At 43.8% G+C, this 20,493-nt stretch overlaps 1 protein-coding gene across 1 annotated transcript in view; it reads left to right on the forward strand.

Annotated features, from left to right (window-relative positions):
* Positions 1 to 549: 549 nt before the first annotated feature.
* Positions 550 to 20,493, forward strand: part of GRHL1 (grainyhead like transcription factor 1) — a gene marked incomplete at its 5' end in the record, with an annotated part of 70,569 nt that continues 50,625 nt past the window's right edge. The window contains 7 exons of the mRNA XM_032214265.1: positions 550 to 750; positions 2,915 to 2,985; positions 4,877 to 5,267; positions 6,722 to 6,798; positions 7,872 to 8,028; positions 10,275 to 10,386; positions 14,051 to 14,145. Coding sequence (XP_032070156.1) covers positions 550 to 750; positions 2,915 to 2,985; positions 4,877 to 5,267; positions 6,722 to 6,798; positions 7,872 to 8,028; positions 10,275 to 10,386; positions 14,051 to 14,145 — 1,104 coding nt within the window. The remainder of the gene's footprint in view (positions 751 to 2,914; positions 2,986 to 4,876; positions 5,268 to 6,721; positions 6,799 to 7,871; positions 8,029 to 10,274; positions 10,387 to 14,050; positions 14,146 to 20,493) is intronic.

The raw sequence follows: 20,493 nt of genomic DNA on the forward strand, positions 1-20,493 counted from the left end.
GACCATTATGGCTTAGCAGGTAGGACAACCTGCTTCTTCTAGATTCATGTTAAGCGTGGTCATTGGCAACAAGCGTGACCCGACAAAAGCGCTAACGTCATAAGCGCGCCGACAAAAGCGCGGCACTAAAACTGCGACGTCAAAAGCACGCCGACAACAGCACGCCGACAGAAGCGCGATTTAACTTAAGGTAAGGTTTAGGGTTAGGTTTAGGGTTAGGGTTAGGGTTAGGGTTAGGGTTAGGGCTAGGTTTAGGGTTACGTTACAGCGCGCTTCTGTCGGCGCGGTTTTGTCAGCGCGCTTCAGGGCTCATTCGTCGCGTGGTTTTGTCGGCGCGGTTTTGTCACCGTGGTTTAGTCAGGCGCGCTTTTGTTGTTCGCGCATTTGTGGTGGAACCGGCAACAAGAGCACTGTTGTCTGACACACACAACTTTAATGGGTGGTGGAAGTGCTTTACCTTCTGGATGCCAATCAAAGTTTGTGTTCAACTTCTTTGTAATTGTACTTTGTTCAATCTCTCTCTCTTCTCTCTCTTCTCTCTCTCTCTCTCTTTCTTTCTCAAGCAAAAGGCCTGTCTTGGTTCTTCAGAATGAAACCCTCTATTCCCAAAGGCGACCATACACTAGTGAGGATGAAGCCTGGAAGTCCTTTCTTGAAAACCCCCTTACAGCAGCTACCAAAGCTATGATGAGCATCAACGGGGACGAGGACAGCGCAGCTGCATTGGGCCTCTTGTACGACTACTACAAGGTAGCTCATGGGAGCTCGGACGGCTTGAATTTATTTCGCTTTCTTCACGCAGGGGTTAGCAACAGTAAACCGTATGGGTTTCTCTCAGCCTCGTGTTACTATTAAGACCTAAATATTATTTATTATCAAAATTTATATGCCGCCCAATCCCGAAGGATTCCGGGCGGCATATAAATAGGGGAACACCTCACCCTAGAGTGGGACGCAACTGGACAGGGGAACCTTAACTATTACCTCCTTTCCTCTCCTCCCTAGGGTTATAAGCCGAGTAGTGATCTCTCTTCAGAACTAATTGCCAGACTGAAGAGAGCTGTTGTGAAGGCGTTTGTGGCTTTTATTTCATTTGGGTTTGGTTTGGTTAATTTTATTTTACAGTGTTTTGTCTATTAAATCAAAGCAGTGTATATGCGTGGCTATTATGCGTATGTGTGATGATTGCGCATATTGTTTCTGATGTGTCTTCTCTGTAAACTGCCAAGAATTCTTAGGGATTCAGTGATGTAGCCGTCATTGTCATCATCCTCTCATCATCACTACCACCGCCACTATCATCACCATCTCACCATCACCATCTTTTAAGAGTCTATTGCAGGGGTCTCCAACCTTGGCAACTTTAAGACTTGTGGACTACAACTCCCAGAGTTCCTCAGCCAGCTTTGCTGGCTGAGGAACTCTGGGTGTTGAAGTCCACAAGTCTTAAAGTTGCCAAGGTTGGAGCGTGACCCGTCAAAACCGCAGTCCACTAAAGCGCGCCCGATTAAAGCGCGTACCTGACGTCATCAGCAGCGCGACAAATACGACCGCGGAGAAAAAAGGGCGCTTTAAAAAGCGCTTTTAAAGCAAGCCGATTCACGTAAAGGTAAGGGTTAGGTTAAGGGTTAGGGTTAGGTTTAGGGTTACGTTAAGCGTTAGGGTTAGGTTTAGGGTTACGTTAAGGGTTAGGGTTAGGTTAAGGGTTAGGGTTAGGTTTAGGGTTACGTTAAGCGTTAGGGTTAGGTTTAGGGTTACGTTAAGGGTTAGGGTTAGGTTAAGGGTTAGGGTTAGGTTTAGGGTTACGTTAAGCGTTAGGGTTAGGTTTAGGGTTAAGTTAAGGGTTAGCGTTAGGTTTAGCGTTAGGTTAAGGGTTAGGTATAGGGTTAGGTTTAGGGTTAGGTTAAGGGTTAGGCTTAGGGTTAGGTTTAGGGTTAGGTTTGGGGGGGTTAGGTTTAGATTTACGCGTTAATTTTAAGTTTACCGCTCACAGCGTGGTGTTTTCGTCGCGCTGTGATGACGTCACGTACGCGCTTTCGTCGAGCGCGCTTTAGTCTACCGCGGTTTTGTGGTGGAACCAGGTTGGAGACCCCTGCTCTATTGGACCTGGAGTTTCAACACAGAATTCCTGAAATACATAGACTAACCTGAAAATTCTATGTCCTGACTATGATAGCCTTCCAAGGTATTAGTATTAGTATTTAATAAATTTATAGGCCGCCCAATCCCGAAGGACTCCCGAAGGTGGGCTTATGGTTGACTTACAAGCGAACAAACACTGCCGACAGTCGAATCTGTATTTTTCCAGGGCTTCTTGACTCACGCAGGACTGCACACATACACACACCCTTCTGATTTGCTAAGTTGCGCTTAAAGCCATTTTGTACAACATTCTTGCCTTTTTGACAAGTAGTCAGCTGCTTAAAGAGGGCGTTCCCACGGTCGTTTTATATGGTTTGTGTTTAGCAAACAAAAATGTTTGGATGCAAAAGTGTTGCTGATACAGCAGATTTCCATGCTGGAGGATACAAAGCAAGCAAATTGCTTTGTTTAAAAAAAAAAAAAAGTTGTTAAAGTACGAATGATCTACTTCACGCTTACGAAAGCTGCAATCTTTTTTTTTTTAGACTGTAGAATTTCTACAATATTTGTATCATGTCTTAAAAAGCAAAGGTTAAACTTAAAATAGAACGCCGTGGCCATAATCTCCTATTTGATTGATAAAGCAATTCTGAAGTTGTTAGCTTTTGAAACAAGACTGATGGTTTTCAGCTGATGTCTCCGAGCCAAATACTTATGCTTTTAAAAAGTAGTTGTGATAACACTGTATTCCGGTCATTGTTAATATCCTAAAAAAAACCAGGCTTAGTTAATGTCCTTTTAATAAATTAATTGATACATTTTATATTTCAAGGTTCCCCGGGAAAGGAAAGCTTCTACGGTGAAACCAGATGTAGACCATTCTGATCAAGATCATGGGAAAAGGTTCAGTATTCAGTTTTGAATGTGTATATGTATGTTTTAAGCCAGGATCCTTTTTAAAGAAAGGAATAATTTTTAACTACACTGAGATTTGGTTTCTTTATAGTGAGTTGACACCAGAATTTTTTTACCTCGGCTGTTGATTAAATCAAAGTATCTTAGCTTATACAAATTGGTTAGCTGCAATAATTGTGTTAGCAAATCGCACTCTTGTATGGCAAATCCAATTAACCAAGTTATGGTTTCATTAGTGCAAGATATGAACCCAGGGAAACTATCAAGTTGTTTAAAGCTTGAGTATACCCAGATATAATACAAATGTAACTCTGGTCTTGTTCTCAGCTTAATATAGGTAGATTAACATAAATAAAGAAGTGCTTGGCTCATATGACTCAACTTGGGTATTTCAAAAAGAATAAATTCTTGGAAAATTCAAACTCATTTTAGGCACATCCCAAAAGTCATTATATTTTTGTCCAGATTATCACTGCAGAGTTATAGAAAATTCTGCAGCTTAATTTTGAAAAATGGCGGGGATATGATTATTGTTTCTTCTTTACAAACTCAAAATTTTGTGATTTCATCAAAAGTAGCCGAAATGAAGAATCTGCCACTGCTGCTGACTTCTCTCTCAGCTTCAGATTTGAGGGGACTCAAATATTATGGAGGAAAAGTTTCCCATTTCTTATAGCTAGATACCTTTTTTTTTTATTATAACCTGAATCTTTCAATTGTGAGGAGTTCCTGCTGGTGCTTTTATAACTAATTATGCAATGTGATCCTGCTACCTTTGACTATACAAGCATTAGAAGATTTGCCTGTTTGGATTTTAATTTATAGTTGCACTGTCTTTACTTGAGATACTTGGTCTCTGATGAAAATGTGTGTTTTGTGAATGCAACTGCTAGTGTAAAGCCTCAAGCTAGGCATACCAACTGTAGGATGGTGCTAAGGAATTTCTGAGAGATTCCAGGAACTGAAAGATAGTCACCGCTTAAGGGAGGGCAAAGGACTTGTCCCAATATTCAAAAATGCTCAGTTTGAAAGAAAGATTATATGCATCTGTTTTGGCCCCTTATCTCTAGTCTGAAGAAAATAAAAAAAAGAGGAACAAATAGTGGAAGGGTTAGAAATATTCCCTCAGTTTTTAGTATTTCTATTGTCTTGGGAGGTTGAATGAGCTGCCCCCGGAGCTTCGTATAATCCCCGACCTCCGGTCCTTCCGACGCGCCCTAAAAAGTTGGCTTTTCCAGCAAGCCAGCCTGGCCTGAACAAAAACAAATCAAAGTATTGATTATTGTTAATTTTAATTTGAATTCTTTTTTAAAAAATGTGTCATTGTTCATTTTAATTGGGTTTGGGGATATCCTGAGCCGAGATGGCGCAGTGGTTAGGGTGCAGTACTGCAGGCCACTTCAGCTGACTGTTATCTGCAGTTCGGCGGTTCTAATCTCACCGGCTCAAGGTTGACTCAGCCTTCCATCCTTCCGAAGTGGGTGAAATGAGGACCCAGACTGTGGGGGCGATATGCTGACTCTGTAAACCGCTTAGAGAGGGCTGAAAGCCCTATGAAGCGGTATATAAGTCTAACTGCTATTGCTATTGCTAATTTCTTTTTAGCTTTTGTAGTATGTGTTTCTTTTAATGTTGTACGCCGCCCTGAGTCCTTGGGAGAAGGGCGGCATATAAATCGAATAAGCCTCAACCTCAACCGTCTTTCTTCCAACAATGTGTTGTCTGGATTAGTTTTTTGCTCACGGGTAGCAATAGGAGAATAATTCACGGAGGGAAAGTGACATCAAACAGGCTTCCGCATTAGCATTTCTCCTCTTGAAATTGATTCTTTCTGCCCTATGCTTAATCTACCACTCAATCAGTTCTCCTGTTTGTTTAGGAACAGTATGCCCAACCTGATGGAACAGTCACTTATTTCTGCTGGGGAGAACAGAGTGCAGGTCTTGAAGAACATGCCTTTGAATATTGTCCTTCCGCACAGTTCCCAAATGGGCATGGACAAGAGGGGCCACCTGACAACCCCAGATACTACAGTCACCGTCTCCATTGCATCCATGCCCACCCATTCAATCAAGACAGAAACTCAGCCGCACAATTTTACCGTGGGCATGCCTCCAAACGTCTACCACCCGGAAGCCCCGGAGAGGGTGGTGGCTTTAGATCGGAGCCTCAACACTGACCAGTTTAGCACCAACAGCCAGCCTCAAAATTCCCAGCGACGTACTCCTGATTCCACCTTCTCCGAGTCTTTCAAAGAAGATGTGCCAGAGGTACAGAAGTAACCTGCGTCTTTTGCTTATGGCAGTGGTTCCCAAACTTGGCAACTTTAAGACTTGTGGACTTCAACTCCCAGAATTCTCCAGCCTGGCTGGAGAATTCTGGGAGTTGAAGTCCACAAGTCTTAAAGTTGCCAAGTTTGGGAACCACTGGCTTATGGGGTTCTTAGCCTAGAATTGGGACTTCTGTAGAAATGAAGCCGAGGTGGCGCAGTGGTTAAATGCAGCACTGCAGGCTACTTCAGCTGACTGCAGTTCTGCAGTTCGGCTGTTCAAATCTCACCGGCTCAAGGTTGACTCAGCCTTCCATCCTTCCGAGGTGGGTAAAATGAGGACCCGGATTGTTGTTGGGGGCGATATGCTGACTCTGTAAACCGCTTAGAGAGGGCTGAAAGCCCTATGAAGCGGTATATAAGCCTAACTGCTATTGCTATAAGAAAAGCTGTATAACGTAACGTTGGAACGTGATCTTGGGTAGACAATTGGCCTTCCAGAGAATTATGAAAACGAGTTCTTACAGTTGCAAATTATGACTATACAAATAATGAAAACAGTAAAACAGATTTTTTTCTTAACAAAATAATAGATGGGAATAATTATAAGAAGTTTGATGTCACCCTTTTGTTCCTGCTCATTGTCCAGACTCTGCTATAGATATTCATGTAATAATCACTTTAGATTCTGAGTAAACACAATGAGATTAGGTTGGAAAACGATTAAAAATGCAGATCTTAGCAATAGCAATAGCAGTAGACTTATATACCGCTTCATAGGCCTTTCAGGCCTCTCTAAGCGGTTTACATAGAGTCAGCATATTGCCCCCAACAATCTGGGTCCTCATTTTACCCACCTCGGAAGGATGGAAGGCTGAGTCAACCCTGAGCCGGTGAGATTTGAACCGCTGACCTGCTGATCTAGCAGTAGCCTGCAGTGCTGCATTTAACCACTGCGCCACCTTGGCTCTTAGAACTTGGCTACTTGAATGTTGACCATCTTTAAAAGCAGAGTCTTACCCCAGCTCTGAGAATAAATAACAATGGCATTCCTTCTCTTTCCCCCTATGATTTTGAGTGTACTCACTAATCTGTACATGGATATCAAGTTCCTATTTAATTCTTATGTAAACCTGAAATTTCAGTCCAGTGGATTAGAAATAGAAGATTTTCTTCCAGGCTGGATATGGGTATATAATTCTAAATTTAAAACAAAAGCAACTTCTGTAGAGGATGAGATTGCTCGCAAGAGGACATGGCTCACCTTACAGGAAAATATGGGTCACTCACCTTGAATGTGAACAAATTATATTTGTGTCATACATGGGTTACCTTGGTTTTAGACTAAGCTTGTTTTGTATCTGAATTATAGGTGTCAGCAAATAGTCTATTGATGATAGATTTAGTGCTATTTAAAAATGACTGTTTGTCTGAAATCCTTATGAATACCTACAGGTTTTTTTCCCTTCTGAACTGAATCTTCGGATGGCCAATGTCAATTCTGAAGACTATGTGTTTGAAAGCATTACTGGGTGAGTGTATTTCCCTGCAAATTTAGCTCTTGCACAACAACTGGATGCTCTTGCAAGATTGTCTTGACACACCTCACATTTGCTGCGTCCTCTGCTTTGTGAAATGAAAGACTGGATCCCCGAGTGGTGAGATTTGGCCATTCCACCCCTAATCCCTTTGGAAATATCACGTGAATCAGAACACATACGCAAGAATGTGCCTAGGTAAACTGAGGTACTTTTCCACCCCTGGATTGATACTTAAAAGTATGGCGCTGCGGATTGTAAAGCACTGTGGCCTCGCAAAGGAAAGCAGGTGGATTAATATTGAGTCTGTGGAAGTGTGTTTCATTGCTCTTTTGGTGTACCACAGAAAGTGAGCTGTGAATCAGAAAATGCTCCTACCACAAACACATTAGTGCAGTGTTTCTCAAACTTAGCAACTTGAAGATGTCCGGACTTCAAGTTGCCAAGGTTGAGAAACACTTCATTAGTGGCTCTCAAGAGCTCTTCTCATCACTTTAGTCACAGCGTCTCTGATTGGAGGAGAGTTGAGAGTTTCATTTAATCAGACAGTGAAAATGAGGTGCTTCAAAAGCATTATATAAAAGTTATTATTTTACTAATTACTTTCTAGGCAGCGTTTTTTTCTCATTCTCTACACAAATATAAACTACTGTCAACCCAAGTGCAAATCTGCAAATCCTCTGCCTTGTTCCTAAAATTATAAGAGAGGATCCAGATGATGTCATCTTAAATTTCCAATCCTGTATTTCTCACATATCTGCCGTTTATGGTTAGTCCCACTCAGTGGTGTATTAACCATTCAGCAGAATGTGCTTAGGATACTAAGCCCAAAGGGGGAACCACAAAGTTGAGAAAGAAAAAAAATCAATGAAGATTTGTACACTTATGTACAAAACAGGGGGAGCACCAAGATTTGTCAGTGCTTAGGACACCAGTGAGCCGTAATCCGCCACTGGTCCCAGTATTGAGTCTTCAGTTTTAATATCTAGCACATTGGGATTGTTATGCTTGGATGGATTTCATGCAATACGTTGTTTATAAAACTTCCTGTTCTGAATTTTTTCCAGGAACAACTTTGAATATACGTTGGAAGCTTCAAAATCACTTCGGCAGAAGCCAGGAGATAATACGATGACTTATCTAAACAAGGGGCAGTTTTATCCCATTACCCTGAAGGAAATTAGTGGCGGTGAAGGAATCCATCAACCTATCAGTAAAGTTAGAGTGAGTTACAACTGAGGAAAGTGTGAAGGAGAGAAGGCTTGTAATAGCATTTCTGGTGTGCAAAAGGGGAAAATATTTTGTTTGTGGATGATCCAAATTTCTTATGGACTACCCATAATTTGAGAGCTACAAATAGTCCATAACTATTCTCAATTATACTTTGATCTGATCGATCCATCAACTTATTTCTCTTCTTTTTAGCAAGTTTTTCCTTAGAATATATAGACTTTTCTTTTTTGCTTGCCGTCTAGCAAGGAGTATTGTAGTGTTAATCTAAATTAACCCAGTATTTTTTGAACCAGGTGTGTACAATTCTTTCTTTAGGTGTTGACAGTGGTTGTTAATTAAATCAGGCTGACAAATAATTACTACCTTCTTCATTCATAATATTCACATACATCAAAACACCTATCTATGAAAAAGTATAAAATCATGAACAATGACAAAGTTTTGTGGCTGGGCTGGTTTGATTTTTGCAAAAACACGCAACCGATTATTATGAACCTATAATGAACCAGACTTCCTCAGTGATACTTAGTAATCCTCATTGCAAAGAGCGGGCGTTTATTTCTAACTTTCCCAAATAAATGGAGGTTCTTCCTTTCTTTTGGAAGAGCCGAGGTGGCGCAGTGGTTAGGGTGCAGTACTGCAGGCCACTTCAGCTGACTGTTATCTGCAGTTCGGCTGTTCTAATCTCACCGGCTCAAGGTTGACTCAGCCTTCCATCCTTCCGAGGTGGGTGAAATGAGGACCCAGACTGTGGGGGCGATATGCTGACTCTGTAAACCGCTTAGAGAGGGCTGAAAGCCCTATGAAGCGGTATATAAGTCTAACTGCTATTGCTATAATGTACGGGACATCTTCAAGTACCATTGAAAGGCAGAATGCCATCAGCCTACTTAACAAGAATATTCCATTATTATTTTATTATTATGCTGCTTCCTAAACTATTCCAAGTTATGATTTTTTTGAAATGTTATGGCGTTATTGTCTGAGGACTTTTACTTTTGCTGCTGTTGTAGGTCTATTTCCAGAATTTTATTTTTCAGCCTGTGATATTTTTGAAAGAAAGGTTTTTGGATTATAGATGGAGGAAGTGCTTCAGCCTTTTCTCTGGTTTTCAGGCACCCTTCATGGTTAATTCCTTGTGGCTGCCATTGTCGTTCTCAAATCTGGGAAGCTTGTTCTTCTAAATCTGGAAAGTTCACTTCACTTGCCCCTCAGAGCCCACAGATACAGAAGGAGGAGATAAATTTCCAGAGTTGCTAATCCTAGGTCAATATGGCTAACCTTTTTGCCATCGCTTGCCAAAAGGGGGGGGGGAGGGAAGGGGGTTGCGTACGTGTGTGCCCACACCCATAATTCTATGTGTGTAATCCCCCCTGCACATGCACATGCGACACACACACATCCTACACGTGCGTGTGCGACTCCCACCCTCCCCCCACTTTTGGTTCACGATGGACCCGTTTTCCGCCCTCTCCAGGCTCCAGAGGCTTTCTAGGAGTCTGGGGAGGGCGAAAACGGCCTCCCCTGCCCCTCCCCCCACCCTGGAGGCCCTCCAGAGGTTTCAGGAAGCTTCCCTGAAGCCTCCATAGGGAGAAAAATGGCCCAATGTACAAAGCGGAAGTCTGTTCCCGAACTTCTGATTTGTCCGTTGGGTTGTTTTTCGCGAGAAACAGCTGAAAATTAAGGTGCGCGCTGGAGCCTAACAAATGTCTCCACCTGCCACCTGTGGAATGCGTGCCATAGATTCGCCATCACAGTCCTGGGTAGTAGCTATCCACCCTTCAGTAAAAATCTCCCCCCCCCCCTCACCAGACTTCTCTGTGGGAGCGCCTTCCCTCTGGAATGAGCTGCCCCCAGAGCTTCGTATAATCCCCGACCTCCGGTCCTTCCGACGCGCCCTAAAAAGTTGGCTTTTCCAGCAAGCCAGCCTGGCCTGAACCAAACAAATCAAAGTATTGATTATTGTTAATTTTAATTTGAATTCTTTTTTTTAAAAAAAATGTGTCGTTGTTAATTTTAATTGGGTTCGGGGATATCCTATTTAATTTCTTTTTTAACTTTTGTAGTATGTGTTTCTTTTAATGTTGTACGCCGCCCTGAGTCCTTGGGAGAAGGGCGGCATATAAATCGAATAAACCTCAACCTCAACCATATGGCTTTTCTGTTAATGAAGCTTTTCTCCTCCTCCCCTCCTCCCTCCCCCCCCGGGCCGCCTTTCTCTTTCCTCCTCTTTGCAGAGTGTCATCATGGTCGTATTTGCTGAGGACAAAAGCCGTGAGGATCAGCTCAGGCATTGGAAGTACTGGCACTCCAGGCAACACACAGCTAAACAAAGGTGCATTGACATAGGTAAGAAGCTCTCGAGCAGCAGGTGCCAAACGCAACGTAGCAGGTTTCAGGTCTTGTCTTGTCTGCAAGAGCCGAGGTGGCGCAGTGGTTAGGGTGCAGTACTGCAGGCCACTTCAGCTGACTGTGATCTGCAATTCGGCGGTTCAAATCTCACCGGCTCAAGGTTGACTCAGCCTTCCATCCTTCCGGGGTGGGTGAAATGAGGACCCGGATTGTTGTTGGGGGCAATATGCTGACTCTGTAAACCGCTTAGAGAGGGCTGAAAGCCCTATGAAGCGGTATATAAGTCTAACTGCTATTGCTATTGTGTTTGCTTGTGAGCTCAGCACCATCTTCAGCCAACGGTTCCCAATCTTTCCTGGCCCTCTTTTGGGGTTAGATGGAAATCCAACAGCCCCATCGATATATTTTTAGTTGGGAGAGAATTACAGATTTAAACAAATAGACCAGTGTTTCTCAACCTTGGCCCCTTGAAGATGTCCGGACTTCAACTCCCAGAATTCCCCAGCCAGCGAATGCTGGCTGGGGAATTCTGGGAGTTGGAGTCCGGACATCTTCAAGGGGCCAAGGTTGAGAAACACTGAAATAGACCAATCTCTTGTCACTTGGTCAATTGACCAGCCGACCGATCGATCAAATGTGGGTCCATAGTTGAGGAACAGATGTTTGAAGTTGTTCTTTATGTAAAAAAAAAATGATTTTGATGATGTTTAGTTTAGTTTAATTTTAATTTATTTATATGCCGCCCTTTTCCCTGAGGGGACTCGGGGCGGCTCACAACTCAAGGGAGGGGAAATATATGTATGTTGCTTACAGCAAAACAGACCAACAGATGAAATGTGAAAATGGCAATTTGGTTTAGCTTTGAAATTAATTTAGATAAAGGGACGAAGATGAAATGTTTTAAGAGTGGGAATTCGAGAAACATATTTAGCGATGGAGTTGTTGTTATTGTAAGAGATTAGAAATTAAGGGCGATTAAGGGTGTTTAATGTACTAAGAAGAAAATAAGTTTAAGATAAAAAATACAGAAAGAGAAATAACATGGCTGAAATTGGAAACGAGATATGATGTAAAAGGGATTATGTATATGGGGGGATGTGAAAGAAAAGATCCGGACAAACACTTGGTTCATAAAATACGTAAAAATTTGCAATAAAAATAAAAACCTTAATTTAAAAAAAAAAGAAGTTTGAATTTGGAATGGGTTTCAAAAGGAATCTCTGACGCTGAAAGCTGGAGAATGGTTCGTTGTGTTGTAAGCTTCTGGTTGCAAGGTTGCTGAAACAGAACGGGATGCAGCTGTTACATTCTTGTGCCACATCTGCCTATATAAAGTTTATCCTATCTGGACATCGCAGAAGTTTGAATAATCCTCTTTTCTGAACTTCATTAAATTTTCAGTCATCCCCTCTTAGAATCCTCTCTTTCTTCTATCCCTCTTCCCCAAAACAGCATATATTTTTTTCATGCTTAATCCCAAAACCCTTCTGGCCTCAATGTTGCCTGTATTTCATGCCATCAATCCTGGAAACTCGGGGCTTTATAAATCAGGAGTGGGTTCTGGCCGGCTTTACTGCCGGTTCACTGGTTCGTGTGCTTTGCGCGCGCATGCACAGTTCAGTTAAAATTGTTCTGCGCAAGTAATGAACTAAAAACAAGATGGCGGCAGCCACCGGGGAACCGGTCTGGGGGCGTGGCAATCCTGGGCCGCTGCTGGTTCCAGCGACCTAGGCTGCCATACCAGTACCGGTTCGGCCGAACCAGGCCGAACCGGTAGGAACCCACCTCTGCTATAAATGTATGGATTAGAAGTGGTGAGTTTAGAGTTTTATTTAGCTTGTATGCCGCCCTATTCCCGGAAGACTCAGGGCGGCTAACAATAAGAAGGGAAGGGGGGGGTACAAAAATAAAAACAACAATTAAAAATTCAGCAACATAGGATGGGGCTGGATAATTCAACAGCCCCAGGCCTGCCGGAACAGCCAGGTCTTAGTTGCTTTGCGGAAGGCTGGAAGGGTAGTAAGGGTCCGGATCTCAATGGGGAGATCGTTCCATAGGGCCGGAGCAGCTACAGAGAAGGCCCTCCCCCGGGGGGTCGCCAGCCGACATTGGCCGGCAGATGGAATCCGGAGGAGGCCTAGTCTGTGCGATCTAATAGGTCTCTGGGAGGTAAATGGCAGGAGGCGGTCTCTCAGGTAACCGGGTGACTCAGTGCAGAGGGGAATGACACTCTTCACATGAGCAAAGTTGCTGTTGCTTCTTAGTCAGATGTCTCAAAGGACGCTTTGAGGTTGCAAAACAGGTTCCAAGATTGAGTCGCTGGCAGAGTTTGGGCAAAGAGATGAAAGTTGACATTACAGATACCCATTTGCCTTCGGCCGAGCTGTGATTGGCCCATTTCCAGCTCCTTTGGTTTGAAGTCAATCTTTTTTTTCCCCCCTCTTGTAAATAAAAGTGGGGATTAAAGCTTAGCCCTTAAAGGGAGACGCACATGCAAATTTTCCTTTATTATGAGATTTTTTTGAAGAGCAGCATATCCTGGTTGTGCTGTCTTAACATTTTTTTAGAGGAGAATTGAAGGCATAACAAAGGCAGCAGGTATTGGCTGCCTCCTTTGCTATTTCTTAATTTCATTTCCTGCATTGCACTTAAATTAAAAAAAAACTTAAAGGGGTGCCCAGAGAAACATTTAGATTTCTTTCGTCTTCTCTTCAGAAGAAAAATGACCGTTCGCTTAATTTGGGTCTGGTTTGTCAGTCAACTAAGCTATTAGAGAGCCGAGGTGGCACAGTGGTTAAATGCAGCACTGCAGGCTACTTCAGCTGACTGCAGTTCTGCAGTTCGGCTGTTCAAATCTCACCGGCTCAGGGTTGACTCAGCCTTCCATCCTTCCGAGGTGGGTAAAATGAGGACCCAGATTGTTGTTGGGGACGATATGCTGACTCTGTAAACCGCTTAGAGAGGGCTGAAAGCCCTATGAAGCGGTATATAAGTCTAACTGCTATTGCTATTGTTATTGCTATCTACATGGGGCTGCCCCTGAAGAGTGTTCGAAGACTTCAGTTAGTCCAGAATGCAGCCGCGCGAGCGATTGTGGGTGCACCTAGGTACACCCACATTACACCTATCCTCCGCGAGCTGCACTGGCTTCCCATTGGTCTCCGGACTCGCTTCAAGGTGCTAGTCGTTACTTTTAAAGCCCTACATGGTATTGGACCTGGCTACCTGAGAGACCGCCTCCTGCCAATTACCTCCCAGAGACCTATTAGATCCCACAGACTAGGCCTCCTCCGGATTCCATCTGCTGGTCAATGTTGGCTGGCGACTCCCCGGGGGAGGGCCTTCTCTGTAGCTGCTCCGGCCCTCTGGAACGATCTCCCCGTTGAGATCCGGACCCTTACTACCCTTCCGGCCTTCTGCAAAATGACTAAGACCTGGCTGTTCCGGCAGGCCTGGGGCTGTTGATTTATCCAGCCCCCATCCTAAGTTATGAATGTTGTGGAATTTTTAATTGTTGTTTTTTATTTTTTGTATGTCCCCCCCTTCCTTTTTTACCTGTAAGCCGCCCTGAGTCTCTTGAGAGTGGGCGGCATACAAACCAATTAAATAAATAAATAAATAAATATTTTAATATATTTTCCCTCCTTTATGTTGTCAACAGCTGATTATAAGGAGAGCTTCAACACCATAAACAATATCGAAGAGATAGCCTATAATGCCATCTCCTTCACTTGGGACATTAATGATGAAGCAAAGGTAAGCACCAGGCCTCTTCCTTCATGACCCTTCTGAGTATTAATGAAAGAGAGGGAAAGCTTAAGTGGAGAGCCAGTTGTCTCTAGTTCCCTGATGGAGAACCTATGGCACGCCGGCCACAAGTGGCACGTGCAGCCCTCTGCGGGCATGCGAGCTGTTGCCCCAGCACAGCTCCACCGCCCATGCGCGCAAGCCGATTTTTGAGTCTCTGCTATGCATGCGGAGGAAGCATGTGGGAGACATACATCCATGCACAGGGGCAGGGGGGGGCGTGCGTGCATGCGTGGGGGGCAGGGGGAGCATGGGGGTGTGTGGTGTTCCCCCCGTGCTCAATTTTTGGTCCCAGAAGGCTTCAGGGAGGCTTGCTAGGACCAAAACGGGGCGTGGGGCGGTGGCACGTGCATGCACAAGTGGGCGGGGCACAGGCTAGAAACAAGGAGAACTGTGAATTCTAGTCTCGCCTTAGGCATGAAAGCCGCTGGTAACTTTGGACCAGTCTCTCTCTCTCTCTCAGCCTATGACATCAGGCTTGGGTTACAAGCTGGTTGGACAATTCCGGTCACAACCAATGAATCAATTGTTGGGTGGTCCCAAAAAAAACCAGCCCTGACATAGGTAAGAGCCGAGGTGGCGCAGTGGTTAGAGTTCTGCTGGCTGGAGAATTCTGGGAGTTGAAGTCCACAAGTCTTAAAGTTGCCAAGTTTGGGAACCACTGGCTTATGGGGTTCTTAGCCTAGAATTGGGTCTTCTGTAGAAATGAAGCCGAGGTGGCGCAGTGGTTAAATGCAGCACTGCAGGCTACTTCAGCTGACTGCAGTTCTGCAGTTCGGCTGTTCAAATCTGAGTCAAGGTTGACTCAGCCTTCCAGCCTTCCCAGGTGGGTAAAATGAGGACCCAGTTTGTGGGGGAGATATGCTGACTCTGTAAATCGCTTAGAGAGGGCTGAAAGCCCTATGAAGCGGTATATAAGTCTAACTGCTATTGCTATCTTGTGGGAAAACACTAGGAAGAAAATTTAAGATTAAGCTCGTAGCTCTCTTAAAAACAAACTATGATTAAATTGCTGCTAAAAGGTTGTCAAAAGCTTTCTGGGTAAATAAATGTTGAAGCCGATGAAAGCATCACAGCTTGGATTATGAAATGGCACGAAGCCCCCCCAAAAGGTGACCTTTTTCTGACTAATTTTTTCCCCCTTGCCTCTGGGTTTAGTCTGATCAAAAAAGGCGTGAATGAACAGGAGTCAGAAAGTGCACTAGGCCTTTTCGCTATTCTTCCAGCAAGAGAGGTGGTTGGTTCAGCAGCATCTGAGGCTGCTGCTTCTCCTATTCAAACACATAGCTTTCACTCCTCTCCGTTTAAACAGAGGTGTGTTTGCAGGCTGGAACTTGTAGTCCTCTGCAAATAGTCCATCTCCTCCACCAAGTGTCCTTGCATGTCGATCGAGTGGAGTCATTTTCCATTTTCCATTTGCTCCCTGGATATCGCTAGATAGACTCATGATGATGTCACCTATGGAAATTTCCTTGTGTTTCGGTATGGAGCTTTCAGAGAATGATGGGTAACCATATTTTGCACACTCAGAGTCTCCTTGAACAGGCGGCATATACCTTTAATAAATATAAATAAATACATACATAAATAATTCTCATTTTTAATAGAAATTCAAAAGAGAAGCAAAATTTCATCAATGAACAATAGCCAAAATTGTTTTTTATTGAAGGTTTTTCCAGGCCACCTGGTTTGGTTCTTGATTGGTTCTTCTTTCGTTCAAAATATTCTCAACTTTGCCAGAAAAAAAAAGATACTCAGTGTCAGCCTTTGCTTTGCTGTTGCTTCGGCTGCCATGAAACGGGGAGGGAGGGCATGGTATTTGGGAGGGGTTACTAATTGTGCTGGAGGAAGTTTCTGGAGTTCAGCTGCTGGTCGGACTACGCATGCGTAAGAGGTTCCCGCCAGGACTTACGGCACCGACATTCCATCTTCGTGATGCCTTTTGAAGTTATCTCACACCTGACACTTGGCAGAATTAAGATTGGACTGTAACTGTGATGCCAAGGGGTGGGGAATGGGTTATTCTATATATCAATCGCTTTCGCACCTAAATAATCAGTCTTCGCTTCGCTATGCCTTTAATCATTTATAATTGGTAAAAGTACACTTGATTTCTACCCACGGAGTCTCGTGGTCTTCTTTCCTAATTATCTAATGGAGAGGTTCTGACACTCAGAATTATTTGAGATATTAAAGGAATTCTCAAATGATTGTGAAATAATTTCTTAGGATTTGGTGGTGCCTTTCACACTGGAAGCCCATCGATGCTCGTGATGTTTCTAAATTTACCAATGTCTTAGGGGAATTCTACCAAGTCTTAACATGCTTCAGCAGTGATCCGGGTCTCTTCTAGCAATGTTCTGAACTGGTGCATTAGTCTCAAATTCCCATAAACATTAGTCAACATAGCCAAAGATCTTGGCTGAATTAGGTGAGTTGAAGACCAATGTATGTGGAACGAATTTGGGTAGAAAAGGCAGGTCCAATGGCTAATCTGCTATGAGCCATATAAAGAGCAAGTATAGACCATGGAAAGGACAGCAGTGGAAAGGATCTTTTCACCAGGAATCCTCTTGGAACGAATAGAATCCTGATCTGATAGAGGACTTAATTGCGATGGGGAACTAAAGGTGTGTCACTGTGTGATCTATTATAGAATCCTGATCTGATAGAGGACTTAATTGCGATGGGGAACTAAAGGTGTGTCACTGTGTGATCTATTTAATTTTTTAAAAAAATACTCTCTAGAATTTAGAATCACTGAGTTGGAAGGGACCTTGGAGGTCTTCTAGTCCAACCCCCTGCTTAGGCAGGAAACCCTACACCGCTTCAGACCAATGGCTATCCAGCATCTTCTTAAAAACATCCAGTGTTGGGGCATTCACAACTTCTGGAGGCAAGTCGTTCCACTGGTCAATTGTTTTAACTGTCAGGAAATGTCTCTTTAGTTCTAAGTTGCTTCTCTCCTTGATTAGTTTCCACCCACTGCTTCTTGTCTTCAGGTGCTTTGGAGAATAGCTTGACTCCCTCTTCTTTGGGGCAGCCCCTGAAATATCTACATGAATAAACCTCTGGATTTGCCACTGGATTTCAAGAGCACGGCTTTCCTTCCTGGAGAATTTAGGGCTGGAGTATTTTCAAAGTCTGCCTCTTGCTCGAGATCAAAAAGAAGCACCCGTCTATTTAGGAGAAATAAGTACAAAAAATAGCATCCTGAATATGAACAGTATGCCAAGACTTTCGGGCTAGTAATCTAGCCTCCTTGTGTGGACATCAGTGGTGGGTTTCAAAAATTGTTGGAACTTACTCTGTGGGTGTGGCCTCCTTTGTGGGAGTGGCTTGCCACCCATGTGACCGGATGGGAGTGGCTTGCCGCCCATGTGACCGGATATGAAATTATGAATTAGTACTTAGGTCGGTCCAAGTAGCTATTCAGAAGTTAGCGGTTAGAAGCAATCGTAAAGCAAGATATGGAATTAAAACCAGAAATATTTTCTTGGCTATTTGAAAGGGAGTATAATATATATTTAATTTTACACATGTTAGCAGCTGCTGGAATTGTGTTTGCACAACAGTGGAAAACACAGAGATATGTAAATGAATAAAAAATTACAATGTGCAGGAATAAATACATTGACAATTAAAATCAAGAAGGCTTTGAATACTTTTTCACGTGGGATTTGTTTTAGCAATTGCTAACTAATGGAAACAGAAATTAGAAATCCAAAAGTATGAAAGAAAACACCAATTATGTAAGGAAAGGTCCCTAAAATGTATAAGGAAATATTACTAGATGATTATTAATGCGTAGATAACTGTGGGACATTACACACACACCAGTGGTGGGTTTCAAAAAAATTTTGGAACCTCTTCTGTAGGTGTGGCCTGCTTTCCGGGTCCACTGGTGGAACTTCTTCTAACCAGTTCGGTAGATTTGACGAACCGGTTCTACCGAATAGGTGCGAACTGATAGGAACCCACCTCTGGTGGACATAAAGGGGAATATGGAGATGGCCTTGAGAAAGGAAGTGTTAAGTAAACATCAGTTTAACCTTGGTGTGATAAAGAAACACAGGATAATCCTGAGTTGATTCTGTTTAGTATCAGAGAGAAACTGTGACGGGTTTTTAAGATTCTCTCGCTCTTATATCCTAAATAGAGTCCTAGAATACCTTGCATTTCCTGTTTCCTCAGCTGCAGCACCTGTAACAGGTGTACAAAAAGGACTGCAACATTTCAAGATGCATTTCTGTCTGCGTATGTGTGTTTGGACGGGGTGGGGGGAAAGACTGCTGCTCTTTCAAATGCTATTCCTCGTTTTCTCTCAAACAAGAAAGAATTCCAGAAGCCATTTCTGCATCTCCTCCTGGCTGGTTTAGAATAAAGAAACATTGACAAAATCTGTAAGTGAGAAGGAGCAGCTAATTGTCAAGTATCACCAGGAGAGATTGGGAGTTGGACCACCTCGTAAATCAGGCTCCTTTTCTGGATACGGAGCTTTCCCCCCCATGTCACTCTAGTCTAGATTCTGAACTCAGAGTAGGGTTTCCAGAGCGGTTTTAAACGGCATTCAGATCAAGAGTTACTTGTTGAAGAATTGAACATCACCGGAACTCCATATACACAAACCTTAGCATTGACGGCAGTATTGTATATATATAACTCAGAGAGTAATATTTTTCATAGTTAGTCAGAAGGAAGTCCTGTTTTCAGTAGGATCAGTGGTGGGATTCAGCCAGTTCGGACCTATTCGGGAGAACCGGTTGGCAACTTTCTAAGCAGTTCGGAGAACCGGTTGTTGGAAGAAATCTCCTTTTGTTTTTTTCCGCTTTACGGGGCTAATCCTGTAAGGAAGGCAGGAAGGAAACATTCTGGTGTTGTTTCTAGCCTAATCTTTATTGACGTGCTTACAGAAACTGCCTCTCCGGTTAACCCTTATTACCATTGTAACAACTAAGGCGAAGCGCCCATCGACCTGAGTGACATTGACTTGGCCATGCCCACATGATCACATGACCACCGAGCCCCGCCTACCCAGCTGTACATTAGGACAGAGGACTGGTTGGTGATTTATTTGAATCCCACCACTGAGTAGGATCTATTCTCTACGAATAGGATGCAATGTCACTCTTTCTACAGCAGGGGTGTCAAACTGGATTTGAGGGCAAGATCAGCATTATCTTCTGCAGGCCTCCCGTGCCCTGTTTTAGGCAGCAGGGTGCTGCAGGAGGCTCTCCAAGCCGAAAATGGGGTGCATGGGAGGCAGAGGCACCGTGGGGCTGGTCCTTTGCTATTTCCAGGCTGGCCCCACAGGCACCCCGCAGGCTTGGATCTGGCCCGTGGGCCTTGAGCTTGAGACCCTTGTTCTAGAGAGTTACCATAATGTGTTAACCATAATCTGAAACCTGGATTAAAATCTCTGTTTAGCTTTGAATAATTCACCTTATTGATGTGTTGAACCGCATTCTCTCAGTCTGTTCCTTTCATCTCTGCACGTACCACTTGACTTCTGCCTATAGAGCCGAGGTGGCGCAGTGGTTAAATGCAGCACTGCAGGCTACTTCAGCTGACTGCAGTTCGGCAGTTCGGCTGTTCAAATCTCACCGGCTCAAGGTTGACTCAGCCTTCCATCCTTCCGAGGTGGGTAAAACGAGGACCCGGATTGTTGTTGGGGGCAATATGCTGACTCTGTAAAACCGCTTAGAGAGGGCTGAAAGCCCTATGAAGCGGTATATAAGTCTAACTGCTATTGCTATTGCTATTTTTAAGTGCCTTTGAATAATTGGGTATACTTCCAAACAGAGCAGTAGGCTCTTGCCACGTACTATATTTTTTTTTGCCAAATCTAGGGGTTTCCTAGGCGTTTATATAAATAAACATAATGTCCAAAGTATCAGGCTAGAAAAATGAGAGACCATGAGTTCAAGTCCCACCTCCACCAATTACCTCCACCAGACCGATTAGATCGCACAGAGCAGGCCTCCTCCGAATCCCATCCGCCGGCCAGTGTCGACTGGCGACTACCCGGAGGAGGGCCTTCTCTGTGGCTGCTCCGACCCTCTGGAACGAGCTCCCCGTGGAGATTCGAACCCTCACCACCCTCCAGGCCTTCCGCATAGCCCTTAAAACCTGGCTGTTCCGACAGGCCTGGGGCTAAAGAATCGTTGCCCCTATCTCGAATGGTATGATTGTTGCGTTTTTAATTATGTATTGTTCTGTGTGGTTGTTAACTGTCTGTATCCCCCTTCCCTTCTCTGAGTTATGAGCCGCCCTGAGTCCCCTTCGGGGGAAAAGGGC

This window comes from Thamnophis elegans, chromosome 3 (assembly GCF_009769535.1).
Source record: "Thamnophis elegans isolate rThaEle1 chromosome 3, rThaEle1.pri, whole genome shotgun sequence".
In the NCBI taxonomy this organism is placed as follows: domain Eukaryota; kingdom Metazoa; phylum Chordata; class Lepidosauria; order Squamata; family Colubridae; genus Thamnophis; species Thamnophis elegans.